Genomic DNA, 23,282 nt, shown 5'->3' with positions numbered 1-23,282 from the left:
AGGAAAAATAATGCGTGTTCTCACTTATCAGCAAAATCTAAACAAGAGTTTGCTCTACACAGTGAATAGTGGATACACCCATCAATGGCCAGAAAGGGGAAGAAGTAGGCCAAAGGGTACAAACGTGTAGTCACAAGCCAATGACACATAAGATTGAAGACACATGGGAACTACAGTGAAGAACAATCACACACACCATAACAGCACATGCTTCACATAGTATCAGGTGTCCTCAGCTCTTGCTCACAAGCACACAACACGCAAGAAGGAGGTGGGAGACAGGGTAACATTCCTGACTGCAGCATGCACTCCATTACGTAAATGTCCATTGGAGCGTCATGCTGGACACCTCAAGGACAATACCAAAACATTATTTTCACCACAAAACAACATCCAGGAAGTTCAAAATACCATGTCAACACACACGTCTAATCTGAATTTAGAAGTAAAGGTCTGGTACACAAGTTTCATATCTATAAATCTCTTAGAATCTCATTTTATAAGACTAAATTTTCATTTTAATTTCCCATTTTTCTCTTTATTCTGAAATATTCAAGGCACTTGTTTAAGCAGCTGTTCAAGCATAGAACATTTTTCCTTAACAAAATAATTATTGCTGTAATAATCTGTAATTATGGTTTATAACTGCAATAATCCCAAAGAAATCAGTCATTACTACAGATCACAAGTAATCGCTAAGTACTGTTAATGACCTATTTCTTAGGGATTATTGTTTCTGTAAACCATGACCACATCACCAGATATGAGAGAGCAAGACAATATAATACAAATGAGACCATAATATAATAATAAACTTATTTTGTAACATTAAAAGCCATTAAGCATCTAAATTAAAGCACACATAACTAAAGCATATAATTTTCTTTGTTCAACATGAACTGAACTGTTGAGTCTGCACAAAAGAAATTGAATACTACTGCAGACAATGTACAAGCTAAAGCCATGCTGGCTGTGCTCTGGAATACTGTAACAATTACTTCTCAACATACTACAGGTATCTTTAAAAGGTAGACAAATTTCTTCTCATTGACTTTGACTACAAAAATGAAAAGCAAACATGTATTAAAATTTTTCTATGTACCAGACATATCTTCAAATATTATTATATAATAATAATAATCCAACTATAAAAAGTTCTACTTGTATACATCATAAATTGGGTGTGAATAAAATATCCACCGATTATTCATTTTAAGTTAATCCTATCCACGTCTTTGAATAGCTATAGTTTCATTAAATTTTCTTCTGAAGAAAAATATTTGATTTTTACAAGTGTGTGTGTGTGTGTGTGTGTGTGTGTGTGTGTGTGTGTGTGTATGTAAACACATGCATGCAAGCACAACCACGGAACATGTGTAGAGGAAAACTTGCAGGAGTAAGTTCTCTCCTTTCCCCATGTGAGTTTAAAGGATCAAACTCAGGTCATTAGGCTTGGTGCAAGCACCTTTATCTACTGAGCCACCTTGCTACTCTTGACTTGCTACATTTTAATGTAATATTTGATATTCATGCAAATAATATATGTAATATACATTAACTAAGTAAAAGGCATATATCAAATTTAGGAGGCCTCAGACACTGTCATGTCTACTTCCAAACCCTTCCTATGCTTGTCAGCTATGCTCACCCTAGAGATGACCTTGCTCCTCTACCTGGTGTTTACTATTCTTATGGCATTTCAGTTTTACCACTTTTGCATATATTCTTAGATAATGAATTTCTCACCTGTCACACTTATTTTAAAGTTTTATTAAGATTTCATGCTATATGTATCTTCCTGAGTTACTTCTCTTTACCAAACCTCTGACACTCATCATTAAGTATGCCTGTCGTTTATTCTCATCACTCTAAGTAACTTTACGATGATTTATATTACTTAACTATATTATCCATCTCCAATATAATGGAAATGTATGCTGTATCCAACTTATAGAACTGGACTGGTCTGCAATGATGCTTTTAAACACACACTGCTGACTATCCACAGTTCATATGGAGTAAAATTTCCATACTTTACAACCTACTAACTGTTACAAAGAAAACAACTTTTAAAGGGGCACAGCCCAAATCTTCTCATATCTGACAAACTCCACCTAAGCTGAGATGCATAGAAGGCTGTAGATAAAAACCACAGTAATGTGTATGCATGTTACTTGACCAATTTTCCTAAAATAAATTTTAAATACAGTATATAAAGACTAGGGAAGAAAATATAGAAGGCTAAACTTCTATTAACTCTGCAGGCTCATTTTCGGACAGTATGGAACCTTTTACAGATGACAAAGAAAGGACAAGATCATACAAGAAATCAAACCATTCCCTCTCTGCCCTTGCTGCCATCACTTGTACAGCTTGTCAACGCTCCTGGCTGCTGGACCCAGCGAGCATTTCATCACCTCTTCACCTGCTCACTTCACTCCAGTCGCCGTCACAGGTCAAATGTCAGCTGCGCTAGCACAACAACTGCCATCCTTCCCTGGATACGTAAAATTCTTCTCTAGTTCCTTCTTTAGCTCTGTTTTCTTAGCTTTTTGGCCATTTGTCATCAGACTCAGAAAAGTCAATTGTTGCTACTCCCAGCACCAAGTTCATCCATCATGTCACGTGACTATGGCTTCAGGTATCTTCCCAAAGGCTCCATACAGATCTGCTGTGGTTTCACCACTGCTCTCATATAGTGATAAGGGTATCCTGAGTTCTTCAACCTGTGCTTCAATCATCCAAGGCTGCAGTGCTGAACTTCCTGAGCTATGGCTACAGTCACTCAGCATATCATTCTACTTACTCCACTATTCAGCGACTTTTAAACTTCTCTCCTGTCTTATCTAAATTACTTACAAGTTTTTAACATCACTGCTAGGATAACAAGGCAGAACACTCTGCTTGCATCTGTCTGAAAAATGCCCTTGGTTTATCTGGGTCTTTAAAGAAACATTTGCTAGCCAGACATGGTGGAACATTCCTATACTCTTAGGACACTGAGGCAGGGAGATTTTCAAGAGTTCTAGGCCAGCCTGGGTTACACAGCAGTTACCAGACACAGCACAAAACACACAGCAGCTGGAAAGCGAAGGACACATCCACTGAGACACAGTGAGAAGATAGAAGCTGTGGTGCCCAAAGTATCATCAGCTGAGGAAACTTGTTCTCTCTCTCCAGCTACTTTCAAGGCTTTCTGTTTAGAGGTTAGACAGTATGAGAAGCAGGGCTGTTCTTGATTATAGCAGGTAGATAACAGGCTTGCTCTAATATCAATCCAAATGAGGAATTAATAATTCTCAGCATTTATTCACTTGCTACCTCCATTCTAGTTGTTCTTTGTCTAAGAGTCAATCTGAGATATGACATCCCCATATGATCTTTTAATTTCCCTTATAATATTTTCATTTCCTTTATTCTACAGCATTCTTGACAATTTCTTCAGAACTGGCAGTTTAAAGATTTCTTGAGTAGAAGGAGTGAGAATATGAGCAAAGAGGTCAAGACCACGATGGAGACATTGACTGAAACAGTTTACCTGAGCTAATGAGAGCTCACCAACTCCAGCCGGACAAAGAAGGAACAAGCATAGGTCCGAACTAGACCCTCTGAATGTGGGTGAGAGTTGCATGGCTGGGGCAGACTGAGGGGCCACTGGCAGTGGTACCAGGACTTATCCCTGTTTGTACTAGCTTTTTGGGAACCCATTCTCTTTGGATACTCAGCCTAGATATAGTAGGGAGGGCCTTGGACCTTCCCCAAAGCAATGTGCCTTACCCTCTCTGAGGAGTGAATGGGGTAGGGTAGAGGTGAAGAGAATGGAAGGAGAGGAGGGAGTGAGAACTGGGATTAGTATGTAAAATGAAAAAAAGACAGATTGTTTTCTTTTTTAAAAAAAATAAAGATTCCTTCTTCAATTTACTATTGAACAGTTCAAAACTTTAGGTCAGTAACTGTTTAATAAGATGGCAAAAATCAGTATAAGACCAGATCATCATCAATGCACTGTGTTCAGCATCTGGTGGCCATACAAAAGTTAACTCTTTACTAATGCAAACACCACAAGATTCAAAAACAGGGGGAAAGGGATTTTTACAGGTAGCTGGCTAAACATGATTGAAAAATAACACAATCCAAACCAATATGTACACAGAATGTACACCTAGAAAAATACGCCCATGCCATCTTTGTGTCAGCAGACAAAATACTACATCATAGTAAGTACAGGGTTATCATACAGCTACAAAGGAAGAACCGTCAGTTACGAAGGAACTAAAATCCACTCTACTCAGCACAGGTACACCTAACCTGGCACTGGGGCATGCAGAAGAGGGGCCTTTCCTGTCATTTACAAAGCACCCAACCTCCTACTGAGTGCAAGAAGATAAAGCAGATCCTCATTGGTCAGAAATAACTTGTGGGCCAGACATTACAACACGGGTTCAGAGACAGCAGGCACCTAACCATTTCTAAAGGCCAGAGGAGAGGTACAGCAAGAATTCCATGCAGAAGGCAGACAGAGTGAGATCGTCAGTGAAAATGTAAACTAAGGAGGAAATCTGGTCCAGACAGAGAAAGCAGTACAGAAAGCTCCAAGGAACTTCAGTGCTAGGTGGAGATGGAAACAATGCAACAACCCCAAATCAGGCCTACGCACATATCCCTAGAGACAGGAGAAACCTCATTCCAACCCCGAGGACATGCTTCAATGGTACAGTGCTACTCACCTAGCTCACGAAGAAGCCTTGCTCTAAGGAAACTGTTCTGACAACATTTAACTGATAATCCCCTCACCCACCATATAATATGGGAAACACTCCAGACAAAAAGAGAGAACTATATGCTATTTACAAGAGATGCTTTTTCTGTTTTTGTTTTTTCATTTTGTTTTTAAGACAGGGTTTCTCTGTGTAGCCCTTGCTGTCCTGGAACTTACTTCATAGACCAGGCTGGCCTGAAACTCATAGAGCTCCCCCTGCCTCTGCCTTGCGAGGGCTGTGATTACAGGCATGAGCTACCACCACCCAGTTTACAAGAAATGCTTTAAAAATAAAAACATTAACAAGGCAGGATATGGAGGCACATGTCTTTAATCTCTGCACTGGGGAGGCAGAAGCAGGAGGATCTCTGAGTTTGAGGTCAGCACTATCTACAGAGTGAGTTTCAGGACAGCCAGGGCTACACAGAAAAACCCTGTCTTCAAAAACCGTTAGAAAAAACACCACCAACCCAAAGCCATAAGCAGACTGGAGGTGAGTGGAAATGTGAGGTGTCAGGAGAGAGCTGTCACACTGACACGACAACAGGAAAATGCCAGCCAATAAGAAATATCACTACCAATGTCTACATGAAACAAAAATTGAAAGATATTAAAGTCTTTCTTGAATTCAATGAAAATAAAGACTCAACATACTCAAACCTATGGGACACTATGAAAGCAGTGCTAAGAGGAAAGTTCATAGCACTAAGTGCCCACTTAAAGAAAACATAGAAAACACACATTGGAGACTTAACTGCCCACCTGAAAGCTCTAGAAAAAAAAGAAGCAGATTCACCTAGGAGGAGTAGAAGACTGGAAATAATCAAACTAAGGGCTGAAATTAACAAAATAGAAACACAGAAAACAATCCAAAGAATCAATGAAACAAAAAGCTGGTTCTTGGAGAAAATCAACAAGATTGATAAACCACTATCCAAACTAATCAAACGGTGGAGAGAGAATACACAAATTAACAAGATCAGAAATGAAAAGGGAGACATAACCACAGACACAGAGGAAATTCAGAAAATCTTTAGATCTTACTACAAAAGCCTATATGCCACAAAATTGGAAAATGCTAAAGAAATGGACACCTTTTTACATAAATACCATATACCAAAGTTAGACCAGGACCAGGTGAACAATCTAAATAGACCTGTTAGTCGCGAAGAATTAGAAGTTGTTATAAAAAACCTCCCTACCAAAAAAAGCACAGGTCCAGATGGTTTCAATGCAGAATTCTACCAGAACTTCCAGGAAGACCTAATACCTATACTCCTTGATGTATTTCACAATATAGAAACAGAAAAGTCATTGCCAAATTCCTTTTATGAAGCTACAGTTACCCTGACACCAAAACCACACAAAGACTCAACCAAGAAAGAGAATTACAGGCCAATCTCACTCATGAACATCGATGAGAAAATCCTCAATAAAATACTGGCAAACCGAATCCAAGAACACATCAGAAAAATTATCCATTATGATCAAGTAGGCTTCATCCCAGGGATGCAGGGCTGGTTCAACATATGAAAATCTATCAATGTAATCCATCATATAAATAAACTGAAAGAAAAAAACAATATGATCATTTCATTAGATGCTGAAAAAGCATTTGACAAAATTCAATATCCCTTTATGATAAAGGTCTTAGAGAGATTAGGGATACAAGGGTCATATCTAACTATAATAAAAGCCATTTATAGGAAGCCGACAGCTAACATCAAATTAAATGGAGAGAAACTCAAAGCCATCCCACTAAAATCAGGAACATGACAAGGCTGTCCACTCTCTCCATACCTTTTCAATATAGTGCTTGAAGTTCTAGCAATAGCAATAAGACAACATAAGGGGATCAAAGAGATTCAAATTGGAAAGGAAGAAGTTAAGCTTTCGTTATTTGCAGATGATATGATAGTGTACATGAGCGACCCCAAAAACTCCAGCAAAGAACTCCTACAGCTGATAAACACCTTTAGTAGCGTGACAGGATACAAGATCAATTCCAAAAAAATCAGTCACCCTCCTATACACAAAGGATAAGGAAGCAGAGAGGGAAATCAGAGAAGCATCACCTTTCACGATAGCCACAAATAGCATAAAATATCTTGGGGTAACTCTAACCAAGGATGTGAAGGATCTATTTGACAAGAACTTTAAGTCCTTGAAGAAAGAAATTGAGGAGGATACCAAAAAATGGAAGGATCTCCCTTGCTCTTGGATTGGGAGGATCAACATAGTAAAAATGGCAATTCTACCAAGGGCAATTTATAGATTCAATGCAATCCCCATTAAAATCCCAGCGAAATTCTTCACAGATCTTGAGAGGACATTAATCAACTTTATATGGAAAAACAAAAAACCCAGGATAGTCAAAACAATCTTATACAACAAAGGAACTTCTGGAGGCATTACCATCCCTGACTTCAAACTCTATTACAGAGCCTCAGTATTGAAAACAGCTTGGTATTGGCATAAAAACAGAGAAGTTGATCAATGGAATAGAGTAGAAGACCCAGATTTTATCCCACAAACCTATGAACACCTGATTTTTGATAAAGGAGCTAAAAGTATTCAATGGAAGAAAGAAAGCATCTTCAACAAATGGTGCTGGCAGAACTGGTTGTCAACCTGTAGAAGAATGAAAATAGATCCATATCTATCGCCATGCACAAAAATCAAGTCCAAATGGATTAAAGACCTCAACATCAGGCTGAACACACTGAACCTGATAGAAGAGAAAGTGGGAAGTACTCTACAACATATGGGCACAGGAGACCACTTCCTACGCATATCCCCAGCAGCACAGACATTAAGGCCAACATTGAATAAATGGGACCTCCTGAAACTGAGAAGCTTCTGTAAAGCAAAAGACACTGTCACCAAGACAAAAAGGCAACCCACTGACTGGGAGAAGATCTTCACCAACCCCGCAACTGACAAAGGTCTGATCTCCAAAATATATGAAGAACTCAAGAAACTAGATCGTAAAAGGCTAATCAACCCAATTATAAAATGGGGCACTGAGCTGAACAGAGAATTCTCAACAGAAGAAATTCAAATGGCCAAAAGACACTTAAGGTCATGCTCATCCTCCTTGGTGACCAGGGAAATGCAAATTAAAACAACTTTGAGATATCATCTTACACCTGTCAGAATGGCTAAAATAAAAAACACCAATGATAGCCTTTGCTGGAGAGGTTGTGGAGTAAGGGGCACACTCATCCAATGCTGGTGGGAATGCAAACTTGTGCAACCACTTTGGAGATCAGTGTGGCGATTTCTCAGGAAATTCGGGATCAACCTACCCCAAGATCCAGTAATACCACTCTTGGGAATATACCCAAGAGATGCCCTATTTTATGACAAAAGCATTTGTTCAACTACGTTCATAGCAGCATTATTTGTAATAGCCAGAACCTGGAAACAACCTAGATGCCCTTCAATGGAAGAATGGATGAAGAAAGTGTGGAATATATACATATTAGAGTACTACTCAGCAGTAAAAAAACAATGACTTCGCGAATTTTGCATGCAAATGGATGGAAATAGAAAACACTATCCTGAGTGAGGTATCCCAGTCCCCAAAAGATGAACATGGGATGTACTCATTCATATTTGGTTTCTAGCCATAAAGAAAGGACATTGAGCATATAATTTGTGATCCTAGAGAAGCTAAAAAAGAAGGTGAACCCAAAGAAAAACATATAATCATCTGCCTGGATATGGGAAGTAGACAAGATTCCAGGGCAAAACCTGGGAACTTGGGGATGAGGTGGCATGGGGCTAAGGATGAATGGGGTGAGAAACGTGAGAAGGGGAGAATGGGGGGAGCTTGGGGGAATGGGATGGTTGGAATAAAGGAAGGGTGGACACGGGAGCAGAGAAATATATATCCTAATTAAGGGAGCCATCTTAGGGTTGGCAAGAGACTGGACTCTAGAGGGGCTCGCAGGTGTCCTGAGAGATGTCCCCAGCTAGTACCTTGAGCAACTGAGGAGAGGGAACCTAAAATGACCCTATCCTATAGCCATACTGATGAATATCTTGCATATCACCTTAGAACCCTCATCTGGCGATGGATCGAGATAGAGACAGAGACCCAAATTGGAGCACCGGACTGAACTCTTAAGACCCAAATGAGGAACAGAAGGGCGGAGAACATGAGCAAGGAAGTCAGGACCACGAGGGGTGCACCCACCTACTGTGACAGTGGAAATGATCTATTGGGAGCTCACCAAGGCCAGCCGGACTGGGACTGAATAAGCATGGGATGAAACCGGATTTTCTGAACATGGCGGACAATGAAGGCTGATAAGAAGCCAAGGACAATGGCACTAGGTTTCGATCCTAATACATGAACTGGCTTTGTGGGAGCCTAGCCTGTTTGGATGTTCACCTTCCTGGTCCGGGATAGAAGTGGGAGGACCGTGAACTTCTCGCAGGGCAGGGAATCTGGACTGCTCTTCCTTCTTGAGAGGGAAGGGGAATGGAGTGGGGGGGAAGGGGGAGGGGAATGGGGGGAGGGAGCGATGTGTGCGAGGAGGGGGGAGGGAAATGGGGAATTTTTTTTGCAACAACTAAAAAAAATAAAATAAAGAAAAAAAAAGAAAGATATAAAGTAGTACAGACGACATGCGGAGTCATATAACAAGTCCCAGGAATTCAGAAGGGTGAGAGCAGACAATGTGGCACTTGACCGGGGGAGGAATCAGAAAGCAGTAAACTGAGCCAGGATAAGTTCAAATACCTGTAAATGAAAAGCATCAGTCTAACAAAGACAGTTAAGAAAGACATTCCTTGATTAGAAAATGTTTTTGAGCTAAAAGGAAACTAAAACATCAAGATTTATATGATAAAAGCAATGCTTAAGAGAAAAAAATAGATATGAAAGATCTAGAGTCTGCAACAAAATTTAAAACGTATCAAAAAATCTGTATATGTTATGAAACTAGACACAGGAGGAGAGGGGAAGAAAGGTCACAGAATGTATGAGACATAGAAACAGTAGTGACTCTCTTTAGGAAGAGACAGCCAGAGAGGGGCAAAGGGTACGTGGAGGAAGAGGGGAAAGGGAATGTGTAAGAACATGGTATAATAACACAAATATTGGCTATGCCAGTGAAATCCATTATTTTGTATACTAACCTGACAAATAGCAAAAACTATAAATTCTTTCATCTTCCTATTGCATTTTAAAAATTTGAAGAAAAGTAGTCCCTGCTATCTACCTCAAAGTATTTAATGGTATATAAAGAAATAAGTAGGGAGATGGAGAGATGGCTCAGAGGTTAAGAGCATTGCCTGCTCTTCCAAAGGTCCTGAGTTCAATTCCCAGCAACCACATGGTGGCTCACAACCATCTGTAATGAGATCTCTTGCCCTCTTCTGGCCTGCAGGCATACACACAGACAGAATATTGTATACATAATAAATAAATAAGTAAGTAAATAAATAAATAAAATAAGTATACCCTCCTTCAGTCAGGTTAAAGACAAAATAATAAGGAAAGTGAGACATAAAAATAAAAAACACAGGGAAGACGGATACCCAAATAATAGTAAAATCTGATGAGGTCTCTTTTACTAGCTGACTTTGGCAGAGTTTGCAATCTACTATAGGAAAGATGGGTACAGACTAGCAAAGACAATGATATCACACTGTTTCCTTGAGGATCATTAACAGCTGTTCTACAGAGTCCATGTTGAGTTGTCTCCTCTGTCTCAGAAAAATATTAACAATCAACAGTCAAGTCACCAAAATACCCAATAGCTTTAATAAAATCAATGGTTTACTCAGAGACATTGGGAAAAACAGAATTGTTTACAGCAGGACAGACTGGCCTTGAACTCACAGATCCGCCTGCCTCTGCCTCTCTAACCTAGTGTGGGTATTAAAGAGGTGTGCCGCCCAGCTCACAGCAGGCTCTGACAGTGACTGATGGCTCTCCTCACTACAGAACACTGCTGCTCACAACTGTGACACAGACTGACCTTCTTGAATTGCCATATCAACAGCTAGCCCAGAAGCTGAATGCAGGAGCTTTTGATAATTCTGCGCATTTTGGTCAAACAGCTGCACAAGAAGAGTACACGTCTTTTCATATTCACATCTGCTGACTGTGCACAGCTGCTCCAGCTGCTGGAACACGGTAGCAGTATCATCCAGGGGGTCATCTAAGTTATCTCTGAAACACAAAGGACATTCATTCCCTTATAATGTGGTACATATTAATCACAACATAGAAACTTTGCAATGTAAAAGTGCTATGATGAACCAAGAAATAAAAGACAAATGGATTGGAAGGTAAAAAAAAAAAGTAAAACCGCATATATGAAGCTGATATGACTATGCACACAAAAATTATCAAAAGACCCCCCCACACACACACAAAAAGTTACTAGAACTAAGAAGTGAATTTACCGAGATCATAACAAATGAGCTCAAAACACAAAACCAGCTGTGCTGCTCTCCAATGGCAAAGAAGAAAGGAAAATGGAATATTAAACAACAGTGCCATATGATTTAAAAAGCATGCCAAGCTTGGGAGGGGGCATGTGCCTATAATTCAAGCACAACAGAAGGATCAGGAGTTTAAGACCAGCCTCAGTTAGATGTAAATTTAAGACATTGTTCTCAAAAATAAATAACAATTTAATGCAAAGGTGCTAACTAAATCTAACTTAAGTATTCTAAAATCTAAAAGCTGAAATTATAAAGTACTGACAGAAGAAGCCAAACAGCTACAGGAACCAAAGGAAAGATGGACCATGTCTGCTAACCAAGGATCTGATACTGCTGCAGTCCCAGCCATCTGGGATTCAGTAACATTCTATCAAAACAGGAATTTCCTTATAGAAATTCACAGACTGGGTCAGACAGAGAGACCAACGAGCACAGTGCTTGCTGACAAGCCTGCGGACCTGACCTGGACACCTGGAACCATGTACATAGAGATGGAAGGACAGAGACAACTCCACAAAGCTTTCCTCTGACCTGGACACAGGTGCCAGGCATATATTCTCCTGCACAGAATAATACTTTTTAAATGAAATAAAAAGACTGCCAAATGTACGCTAAATTTTACATGAAGAAAGAAATGATGGGATGGAGAGATGGCCGGTTAAGAGCACTGGCTGCTCTTCCAGAGGACCTGGGTTCAATTCCCAGCAACCACATGGTGGCTCACAACCATCTCTAGGGGTGTCTGGTGCCCTCTTCTGGCATAAAGGTGTACATTCAGGCAGAGAACTCAACCATGAATAAACTGGAGGAAAAAAGAAAAAGAAATGAGGTATAGTAGCCAAAATATACTCACAATGCCTGGTTTCAAAGTTTTACCTATAGTAACTAAGACAGGGCACTGGTGGAAAGATACATGGATTAGTAAGAAGAGTCTCAAAATGGAACCATACATGTGGTGGATTAATATTTAACAACAGTACGAATGAAATTCAATTAAAAAGGACAGTCCTTATCCACATCCAAAATAAACATGATGGAGACAAGAAGAACCTGGACTCTACGCATTGTTAACATAATATACATATATACAGACAAAATATACATATAACATAATATAGAAAGCCTGGCTTTTTTGTTTGTTCATTTTTTTGTTTCTGAGACACACTTCCTTTGTAACCCAAGCTGGCCTTCCACACATTACACAGAGCTTGTGACTATGCCCCTCCGTATTCCAAGTGCTCGGAGTAGACGTTTTCACACTCAGAACAAAAATTAACTGCAAATGGATTACACACGTTAAGTGTACATTTCATTTGGTTTGGTGTTTCTCTATATATTCCTGGATGTCCTGGAATTCTCTGTAGACCAGGCTGGGTCTCAAACTCAGAGATCCACCTGCCTTTGGCTCCTGAGTGCTGGGATTAAAGGCATACAAAATCTTAACACTATAAAAATGTAAAGGAAAGCTCTGACTTGGAATGAAGCAAAAAAATCCCTTAGACAGGGCACCAAACAAGATACAGAAAACAAAAATAATAAGCAGGAGCTCAGCGAATGTAAAGCGTACACTCTCCTAGACTCAGAAGTTAGAAAGGTAAATAACAGGCAGTGAGAGAGAAAACAGTCTCTATGATTTTAACAAACGAAATGTGAACAGATTATACAAACTTCTAAACTCTCAATCTAAGGAAATAACCCAGATTTAAAGGGAACTAGCTAAATTTCTTAAAAATCATTTTCATTTATATGTATGGGTGCTTTACCTGTGTGTATGTCTGTGAACTATGTGTGTGCCTGGTACACACGGAAGCCAAAAAAGAGCTTTGGATTCTCAGGGTTGGAGTTAAGAGACAGATGGCTGTGAACCACCAGATGGGTGCTGGGAATTGAACCTGAGTCCTCTGAGAAAGAAGCCAGTGCTTAGTTACACAGCTGTCTATCCAGTCCCATGGCAACAAATCTGACAGACAAACAATAAAGACAAAATACAAATTAAAGGGGCTGGAGAGATGGCTCAGAGGGTAAGAACACTGATTGTTCTTCCAGAGGTCCCAGCAACCACATGGTGGCTCACAACCATCTGTAAAGAAATCTGGTGCCCTCTTCTGGCCTGCAGGCACACATGCAGTCAGAACACTGTAAACAAAATAAATAAATAAATCTTTAAAAAAAATACAAATTAAAACCACAATGAGGTACCCACTACATAACTACTAGACTCACTATAAAACTAAAAAACAACAACAACAACAAAAACATCAAGTGCAAAGCAATTCAAATTTTCATATAATGTAGGTAAGTGTATGTACAGATGTTAGAGCCACTTTGGAAAATGGTTTGGTAGCTTTTTACCATGCTACCAGGAAACCCTCTTGTATAGATATTTTACACAACGAAATGGAAACTTATGCTCATATGAAACTGTACACAGGAATGAAGCCAGCAGTTTTCCCCATTGCTAAAGAAGTGAACAACCCAAGTATCCACGAACAGTCAATGGGCGCCCTGACACATTCACAGATGGGCTTCTACCTGGAATGAAAAAGAGGAACCTCTGATACAACACGGAGGGATTCCAAACGCAAGTGCCAAATGAAAAACACCAGATTTCAAAAGCAAATACTGATGGCTATATACCTGCACAATAGTCTAGAAATAGCAAAAATAATAGGAAAACAGATTAGTTATTGCCAGAGCTGTGTGCTAATTAAAAAGGGACCAATACTATCTCGAGGGTGATGGTACTATGTTTACTATCATGTGTACGATGGTGGTTATACAACTGTACATGTTGTCAGCACTCATGAAACTGTATACCAACAATGGCGAACCTTAACATTTTACTTCAATCTTTAATAATTCCAAGATAGATAAACATAAGACATTTAATATTTTAATACCTCACAACAATGGCAACAGATTCCAATCGGGAAGTGATAAAAGCCTTGGTGATTTCAGGTGCATAAGTGTCTAACAAGTGGGGTTCAGCTGATTTCACAAAAGGAACCGATGCTACCATTCTCTGCCACAGAGTTAGTAAGTAATGAACACTGTTGGGGGCAAACTCCCAATGCTACAAAGAAACACAGTAAATGTTATTCAAAATGACATTATAGCTTTCTAGACGAAAAATCATAGAGTAAAATTACTGCAGATAAAATTGACTGGGTTTTTGTTGTTGTAAGTTTGTGTTTTTCTGTTTTGAACAAGGTCCATGTATAGCCTAGGCTAGCCCTGAATGCATAATATATCTAAGAAGGACCTTTAACTTTTGATTCTCCACATCCTGAGTGCTGCTATTACAGATACACACAACCATACCCAGTTTACATGACAGTAGGGATAGAACCTGGGGTTCTGTGAATGTTAGGCAAGCATTCTGCCAGCTGAGTCACATCTCTGGCGCTGATAAAATTAACTTTTATTCTGATTATATAACTAAGGACCACACAAATTTCACAAATCAAGAAGTATTCAAAAACTAACATCTTTCATTATGCCACTTACAATAATGACTGCTAAAATAATAACACATTTCCTTAGGATCCAATTCCACTAATATTTTACAAGCACTGAAACCAAGTGGAAACAGAGCTTCCCATCAACTTACAAAGGACTTTTCACATAATACAATCTGCAATTCTCCCATAATGCAATCTATCCTTTTATTTCTTTACATAGATCTGACTATAGATTTAATGACTAGATATTAAACAGAATGCCAATTTTTATATTTTGTGTTGCAATGACTTATTTTACCTAAAAACTTTGTAAAGAATAATTATCAAGTACTCAAATATTTAAAAAGAAACTACCTCCACCAAACCTATACCAATAAAATGGTTTTTAAAATTACAGTTTAATCTCAATTATACATTTGTACTTACCTGTAGGCTAGTAATAGTAAAATTAGCAATCAATCCAATAACTTCAGCATACTCCTTCACCAAAACTAATTCTCCCAGCTGATAGTTTGTCTTTAAACGAGCCAAAAATCGACAAAATTCATGATAATTACCAGGATCAGACAAACCCTAAATTAAGATGCAAAAGAAAGGTTCTTCAAGAAAATTGATAAAAAAAATCTCCAAGTATTTTTATTAAGTCCCCTGGTTTTCATGGGTACTTACTTTGTGGCAGTTGGGTAGATAACAATATTAGAAAACAAATGAGACCTGCTAAGTTTAGTGTCATTGTCAATTAACAGTAAGAAATCTAAAGTAGAGCTTTTATTTATTTTTTAAAAGGAAATTATTTTATTTTATTAAATTTATTTATTTATTATATATACACTTTCCAGGATACAGTGCCAGATCTCATTACAGATGGTTGTGAGCCACCATGTGGTTGCTGGGAATTGAACTCGGGACCTCTGGAAGAGCAGCTAGTGCTCTTAACCTCTGAGCCATCTCTCCAGCCCCTAAAGTAGAGCTTGTAGAAGCAGCATCTCTTCAAGATGATTAAATTAAAATGTCTGGGAACTTACTACACAAAAAACATATGCAATGTGGTGTGGTGTGTGTGTATGCGCGTGTGTCCTACAAATGCACCAAACACAGAAAATTCTTAGAATTCAACACTTACTGAGTATCTATAGGTTCTATGGCTCCAAGTTAACTTCCTGCCTCTAATAAAGGTATTCAAACAAATAACTGCATTAAAGTAACAAAGTTTAACAGAACCTCTCTAAAGCATGCAGGAGACCTTTAGAAGAAAAGGTAAAGGAACAGACCAAAAAAAGGCCTTTCCAGGCAACTCTGACTGGTTTGAATACAGTACAGATGTTACCGCTATATTTGAATACAGTACAGATGTTACCGCTATATTTGAATACAGTACAGATGTTACCGCTATATTTGAATACAGTACAGATGTTACCGCTATATTTGAATACAGTACAGATGTTACCGCTATATTTGAATACAGTACAGATGTTACCGCTATATTTGAATACAGTACAGATGTTACCGCTATATTTGAATACAGTACAGATGTTACCGCTATATTTGAACACTTCGCAGTGCAGCTGGCATATAACCAAATTTAAAAATGAACTGGTACAATAATATTACTTAAAGAATCTATACTAATGGGGATTCTAGGAAAGAAAAATAGTGTCTATTATCTAGGACAAATTCCAAAAATACATCTTACAACAAGGTCTTTTAATACACACTTGTGTATTAAATATACCATTGCATACTAAAACGCCAGATTGACTTTTCAGTGAAATATTAGCATGAGAAGGAAAACAGCTTAAGAGAAATAGCTGACACTGGCCAAGTATCTCCCATAATAAAGCTCATAACAGTAAGTTACACAGATAACATACGATTTTAAAGTAAAAGCCCACTTATCAGACCTGAACTAAAATGAAAAAGATAAAAACAAATGCATATGTTATAGATTCCACCCAGGAAGTACTGGGTAAAGAAGATGTGAGCAAGGGGTATTTGGTTTGCACATGAGCAAAATATGTTATATACACAGACAAAATTGTTAGAGTAAATAAAAAATATTGTAAAAAATTAAAATTAACAAAAAAATCTCACAGGGGCATGGTGGCACACACCTTTGATCCTAGCACTCAGGGGGCAGAGGCAGGCAGATCTCTGTGAGTTCAAGGCCAGCCTGGACAACAAAGCAAGTTCCAGGACACCCGAGGCTACACAGAGAAAACCTGTCTTGAAAAATCAAAAACAAACAAACAAAATCTTCAAGAGCTGGGAAAACAAACCCAAATGCTTCTGTAGAATGATAATACTTTATTTCTATACAAAGATGCTCCCGAAATTGCCAGTAACAAGAAGCATAGGTAAAGTTCTTTAAGCTATAGTTTATGCCTCTACAGAATGCTATTAGCTAGAAAAACCAAATTAAAAGTGATACAATTACTTGTTAGGCACTCCAAAACCTCTCATGAGCACCTCTGCAAGTGTGCACTGACACCAAAGCTCTGGAGCTAATGCAGGGTCTACTTCTAAAGCTACAAACTGAGGAGTCCACAAGAGGGCAAAAACATTATTTCATACTTGAAGGCAACTTACTTCAATACTAACCATTAATTTAGTCTCCTACTTCAAAAAGCAGACATAAGCCTCAATCACTTCAGCAGTTTGCACACTTACTAGTGACAACAGAGAAAGTAAGTACAGTGATAACAATGCTTGGCTTTTATTCAGTCACTTAAGCCAGAGAGAAAGAGCACCAAGTCGCCATCAAAAATATTGCAATATTTTCTAAAAACTAACTATGGCAAATGAGACCTCAGGAAGATGAGTACAATACTATTTTTTCCAGAAACACAATAAATTAAAAACTTTATTATGTATCAATGAGCAGAAATACAACTTCTATAGGCTAAGCATGAGTTAAATCACGTCATAAATACCTGCGGGTTTTCAAGTATCCCTTTCACTCCTCTAATTAAGTTACCGAGGTATCTGGCACGTTCAGGACTGCTGAATAAGGATCTTCTTGTAGAAGCAAACTGAACTAAGCATGAAAGTGCCTAAAAGAGAAAACAACAAAAATCCTCTTTTTTCATTTCAATTTTAACACCTCCCACAAGCCTCTGCCCCATACTAAAACAGCACCTGTAGGCATTCCTCAGGTTATTTTTAAACTCTCAGTCTCCTCTGCTTGGATACTACATTCTTCTCTGACTTTCAAAACCCTGACATTTTTGGTTTAGTTTTTGATTTCAATCTTACAAAGGAAGGGAACACGTGGGCTGGGGAGATGGTTCTGTGGATGATGGCACTTTCACAAACACCTGAATATGAAGCTGGACATAGCCACACATGCCTGCAACATCAGTGTTGGGGGGAGACAGACAGACCCCAGCAGCTTGCTGGCCAGCCATTCTAGCCAAAAGAGGGGAGCTTCAGGTTCAGGATCCTGTCCCAAGGGACCAAGATTAATAGCTACAGAGAAAGACAACAAGTTCTTCTGGCTTCCACATGCTGGTCCATCTCTGTTCAGATACATACACACATACACGTGCACGCACACACAGACACGTACACATAAGCATGCACTCCACATGCACACAAAAGAATTTCATTTTTTTCAAGACAGGATCTCTGTAGCTTTTAGAGCCTGCCCTGGAACTCGCTCTGTAGACCAGGCTGGCCTTGAACTCACAGAGATCCACCTATCTCTGCCTCCCCGAGTATTGGGCTTAAATGCATGCATTACCACCACCCAGCTCACACTAAAGAAATTTTAAAAAGGAAAAAAGGAGGGCTTCATTATGTTATTCTTATGGGGGCGGGGAGGATGTCGATACACCACTGTTCTTATTTTATTTACATCCTATCCCACCTCTTTGTCTTGCTGGATACCTGGATTCCTCATTCTGATTATTTATCTCCTCTCTTGTATTTTTTATGTCAAATCTGCCAAAACAGGCACTAGATTTGGATACATTCAGAAGGTTCCCAACCGTTTAAGATACCCATTCTGTCTGTGAACCAATGGACCCCGTGTTCTAAGTTACAGATTATTATAAATTATATATTATGGATCCTGCAAAGGAGAAAAAAAAATCCTTGACTGAATCAGGCACATAACTAATTTTTTTGGTTATGAAATATATCCCACACCATTCATGTATCTTACAGGGCTGGAAAATGCTGCTGGAACATTTAGTAACTTTCTGAACGTTCCCAAGCAGGTCTCTGTGACCTAATTATCGTCCTAAGTTCCCAGGCTACTTCATCGCTTAGGTTCCTAACTCCAACAGCAGCTACTGCAGTCTTCTTCACATTAACCCAAAGGACAAGCTGGTCTCTGCAAGCTTTATCTGTGTTCACATATTTACTTGCCCACTTTAAAAAACAAAAAACAAAACAAAACAAAAAAAACACCATTAGTTTCCAATATTAAAATATTTCTAATAGGAGATTTCATACAAATTGTCTGTGATAATGGAGAGAAAAAGCACACATGGAATCTTTCTGTTTGGGCCGTGTTCTAGTTTCCCACTGCCTCTTATTGTTAAAAAACAAAAACTATCCTCCTTAGGCAACTCTGATACACAGGACTGGGAACCATCAGTGTATTAAAAGCAAACACCAGTACATAGTTTGGGGGATAAAAAGCCCTGAGCTTTAATCTGTGTCTATTCTGCTGCCTTGGTGAAAGTCAATTGGTGCAGGACAATTCTTTATTCTGTTTTATGTTTTAAATAACGCTGATTGGCCAATAGCCAGGCAGGAAGTATAGGTGGGACAACCAGACAGGAAGTAGAGGCGGGGCAATGAGAACAGGAGTATTTTGGGAAGAAGGAAGCTCTTCCTGAAATCCTGTCTAGACCACAGAAGAAGGAGGATGTGACCTGTCCAGCTGAAAAAGGTACTGAGCTATGTGGCTAACATAGATAAGAATAATGGGTTAATATAAGTTATAAGAGCTAATATGAAGCCTGAGCTAATGGGCCAATCAGTTAATATCTAATTGGCTTCTCTTTGTGATTTTCTTTGGGGTTAATTGGCTGTGGGAACTGGGCAGGACAGAAACCCCAACAAACAGGACCACATGTTACAGTCAATTAGCCACTCTGGGTCTGTTTTCTGTTTTTCAGGTCAACCTAGCAAGACCAGTGTCATTCATCTTGCAAGGTCATCATGAGGATGAAGTAAGATAAGCACACATAACCAGGCATATTGCTACTTATCACAAAGCAGATGTTTTCTCCCACATTTTTCAATCAGAGGTACTTTTTTTGTTTTATACTAAAACATAATCATATGACTTCATGCTTGTTTAACAACTAAAAGCAATTCTCCTGATGAAAGACAAAAGGATCAAGGCCAGCTGCAGATAAGCACTCTATGAAACTCAGATTAAACCTTACATTAGAGATGCAAAAAAAGACTTGTTGAGTTAGAGATGAAGTTCAACAGTAGAGCACTTAGCGATACTCTTTCTTTTGTGATATTTAAACAAATACAATTTAAATCTTGAACATTTTTCCAGAGACACAAACCTCCAATTACTAGCACCTTAGACATTTTTATTAAACTTACATTTTTCCCAACATTGCTAGATCTTTAATACTCAATAAAGATGTTGCTCATAGTCTCAAAGTTCTATGTAGCAAAGAAAATTTCAACATAAAATTGATTGTACAAGAGTAAGGAGAACAAAATCAAGTGAGTGGATCAGCTTTGCTTCTGAGAGATTTCTGATGGAGACTCCCTGCCACACCTAAGACATATAACCCTGCCACACCTAAGACATATAGCCAGTCAGGTTGAAGAACAGTCAGAAGGTTAGAAGAAGGAAGAACTTGAGTGAGGTCTGCCCTGATGAAGGAGTGAGATCTAGGTACAGGTTGGCAGGCTGTCCTGGCTGTGGGTAAGCAAGGTAAGTTACTGGCTCTGAGTTTAATCAAAAAGCAGAATGAACTATTAACAAATTCTGATGGGAAATGTAACAAAATACACTCAGAAATAAAAGAGCTACTTGAGAAACATAACTCAATTAATGCAGAAGAATTTCTAAAGTAATTCAGAATATAAGTGGAAATATACATTACCCTTACACTTCAGATTAGAAAAAGAATCACAGGTTCTAGGCTGACGTTGGAACTAAGGAGGCTGAGGATGAAAGACAAGTTTGAAGGCATCATGGGCTGTACAGCATAACCCTGTCCAAAAAACAAACCAGAATCTAGACATGCAGTGCAGTTACACTCCAACCCTGAAGATGTGAGGTCCTAGGTTCAATTCCCCAGCAGTACAGAACAGTAACAACAATCTATCAGGGTATTTTATCTTTAAGGAGTAATGGATGACTTGTACTTACTAACTGAGACAGTAGTGGTGGGAGCGAGTGATACAAATTGAAGAAAAGATCCAGTGTTTCTGGTTCCAGGATAACTGGAAAAAAGATGATTTTTCCAACACCATTACTTTCACTAAAACACCACACAAGTAAGAATGTCAAGACTTCTACATACAATATGGCCACTTGCTGCAGCTGGGCTTTTTTTTTTCCGTCCATTTATTCTTGACTTTCAAGACAGGGTTTCTCTGTGCAGTCCTGACTGTCCTGGAATTTGCTTTATAAATCAGACTGGCCTCAGAGATCTGCGTGTCTTTGCCTCCTGAGTGTTACAATTAAAGGTGTGTAGCAGTACCACTACCCAGTAGTGACTTATTTTTCCTTTCTCATACACAGCAAGCCTTTGTTCTGGGACATCATGAACACGAAGCTTAGTGCACATCTTTCCACTCATCATTCTGGATTCCTGGTACAACTTTCAATGCATAAACTTGTACTTTAATGCTGAGAACCTTACTGGGTTTTCTAATTTCCTTCTGTTCTTTCCTTCTGTCTCCCTTTCTAGAACTTCCAATAGTCAAATCTCAACCTCCTGGCTTCACCTTATTTTCTTACAGACATTTTCTCTCCTATCAAAACATCTTGCTTTTTTTATTCTACTTTGTAAGTTTAATTAACTTTCTCTTCTAAGTTGTTCATTAAATTGTTAAATTATGTGGCAAATGTTCATTCTTGTCACAGGAATGTTCTACCTTTTTTATAGCTCTTTATATATTTTTTGTATTTTTTTAATAATAAGAGATATTAATCATACCCTTTTAAAGTTTATTTCTATTCTTCACCTTATATATTAGTTCTCCAACTCTTTTAAAATATTAAAACTTTCTAAGCTAATAAATTATTGAGTCACATACAATATACAGACCTATGCCACGTTTTGCCCACTTTCCCCTACTGGTGATCTCTTATAAAAACAAACACTACAGCTCCACAGTGAGGGAGCCCAACACAATCTCCCAATCGTACTGAGTCCAGTTTTATATGTACTCAGGTGTGTGTACTTATTTTTAGTCTGTGCATTTCTATTGCATGTGTTGGTTTATGAATTCATCACCACAACCAAGATATGGAATGTTTATTTAACCTTGTTTATTAATCTTTGATTGCTAAATTGGAAGTTATTTAAAAAAATTTTTACATGTTGATTCTCTATCATGTTTGATATCCCCAAATCTGAAGCTTTTCTAGTTTAACATTTCAAGGAAAATAGCTATGGGAGGGAGAGATTCAACCACAGAGCAAAGCTGGCCAGTCTCCCTGCCACAGGGGTGGGAAAGACCCAACTGAGAACAAAGCCTCCTTAACAAAGGCTCTCCAGCCTCCCCGCCTAAGGCTTCCTAGTGACACAGTCTGCTCCATGAGGGAGACCTTGTTTTCTTCTTGGTGTACCGTCAGGAAGTAAATCACAACTCTGCTCTCCTGGGTCCCCTACTCTGATCTGTTCACCTTTAATTCTGAAAACTACCACTGGATAACTGTTAGACTTTCTCACTACATATGTGGAAGCTTCCAAACAAAAATCTTAACCTTTCCCAACAAGTCTATTTTCTACTGTTTAAATTAAAATATAGCAGTTATGAACTAGACAAAGCATTCGATATTGAGTGTCAGTGGCTTTTCTGAACTACAATTCTCCTATGTAGCTATTAGGCCACTTAAAAAAAGAGCAGAGCTAACTACTTATAAGTAGGTCAGCTGAGTTGCTTAATTCTGTACCATGTATGTTGACCAACTCTCATGTTAAACATCTCTTTTCTTACTTGTTCTCCAAGTTGTCGGAATCTGCACTGTGCAAAGATCATCTGCGGATTCGTCTGCTGAACTTCCAATGAAGTCAAAACTCAGGCAGTTGAGAACTAGTTTTAAGACTTGCATCACTAGATTCTGTTGATCTTGATCCTGAAGATTTAAAGGTTTGGCCAACACCTTCAAATTAAGAAACAAAACATTATGAGCATATAAATTTCAACTTCATAAATTTAAATACGTCTTCAGTCTGAAATATAAACTAGTAAAAAAGAAAAAAGGAAAAATCTTTGTCCACAAATTTCTACAATAGTAGACGACTTTCAAATTTCATCTTCTAAAATGAGAAAAACAATATACTTAACTACATATTGCAGATTGCCTTCTAAAGTTCTAAGAGGTAACCTAGGCCAGGTGTAGTGGTACACACTTTTAATCCCAGTACGTGGTAGGCAGAGGC

At 38.6% G+C, this 23,282-nt stretch overlaps 1 protein-coding gene across 5 annotated transcripts in view; it reads right to left on the bottom strand.

Annotated features, from left to right (window-relative positions):
• The window catches only part of Ranbp17 (RAN binding protein 17), a 335,330-nt gene that overhangs the window by 261,872 nt on the left and 50,176 nt on the right, over positions 1 to 23,282 (bottom strand). For 4 of the 5 annotated variants that reach the window (XM_075941352.1, XM_075941350.1, XM_075941354.1 and 1 more), the window contains exons 7-12: positions 22,837 to 23,002; positions 21,038 to 21,111; positions 17,616 to 17,735; positions 15,112 to 15,258; positions 14,125 to 14,297; positions 10,753 to 10,946 (exon numbers count right to left, since the gene is read on the bottom strand). In XM_075941352.1, the coding sequence (XP_075797467.1) occupies positions 10,753 to 10,946; positions 14,125 to 14,297; positions 15,112 to 15,258; positions 17,616 to 17,735; positions 21,038 to 21,111; positions 22,837 to 23,002 (874 nt within the window). The remainder of the gene's footprint in view (positions 1 to 10,752; positions 10,947 to 14,124; positions 14,298 to 15,111; positions 15,259 to 17,615; positions 17,736 to 21,037; positions 21,112 to 22,836; positions 23,003 to 23,282) is intronic. The other variant, XM_075941353.1, reaches the window with a different exon arrangement.

Source organism: Microtus pennsylvanicus, chromosome 11 (genome assembly GCF_037038515.1).
Source record: "Microtus pennsylvanicus isolate mMicPen1 chromosome 11, mMicPen1.hap1, whole genome shotgun sequence".
Taxonomy (NCBI): Eukaryota; Metazoa; Chordata; class Mammalia; order Rodentia; family Cricetidae; genus Microtus; species Microtus pennsylvanicus.
This window is presented reverse-complemented; position numbering and strand designations above follow the sequence as displayed.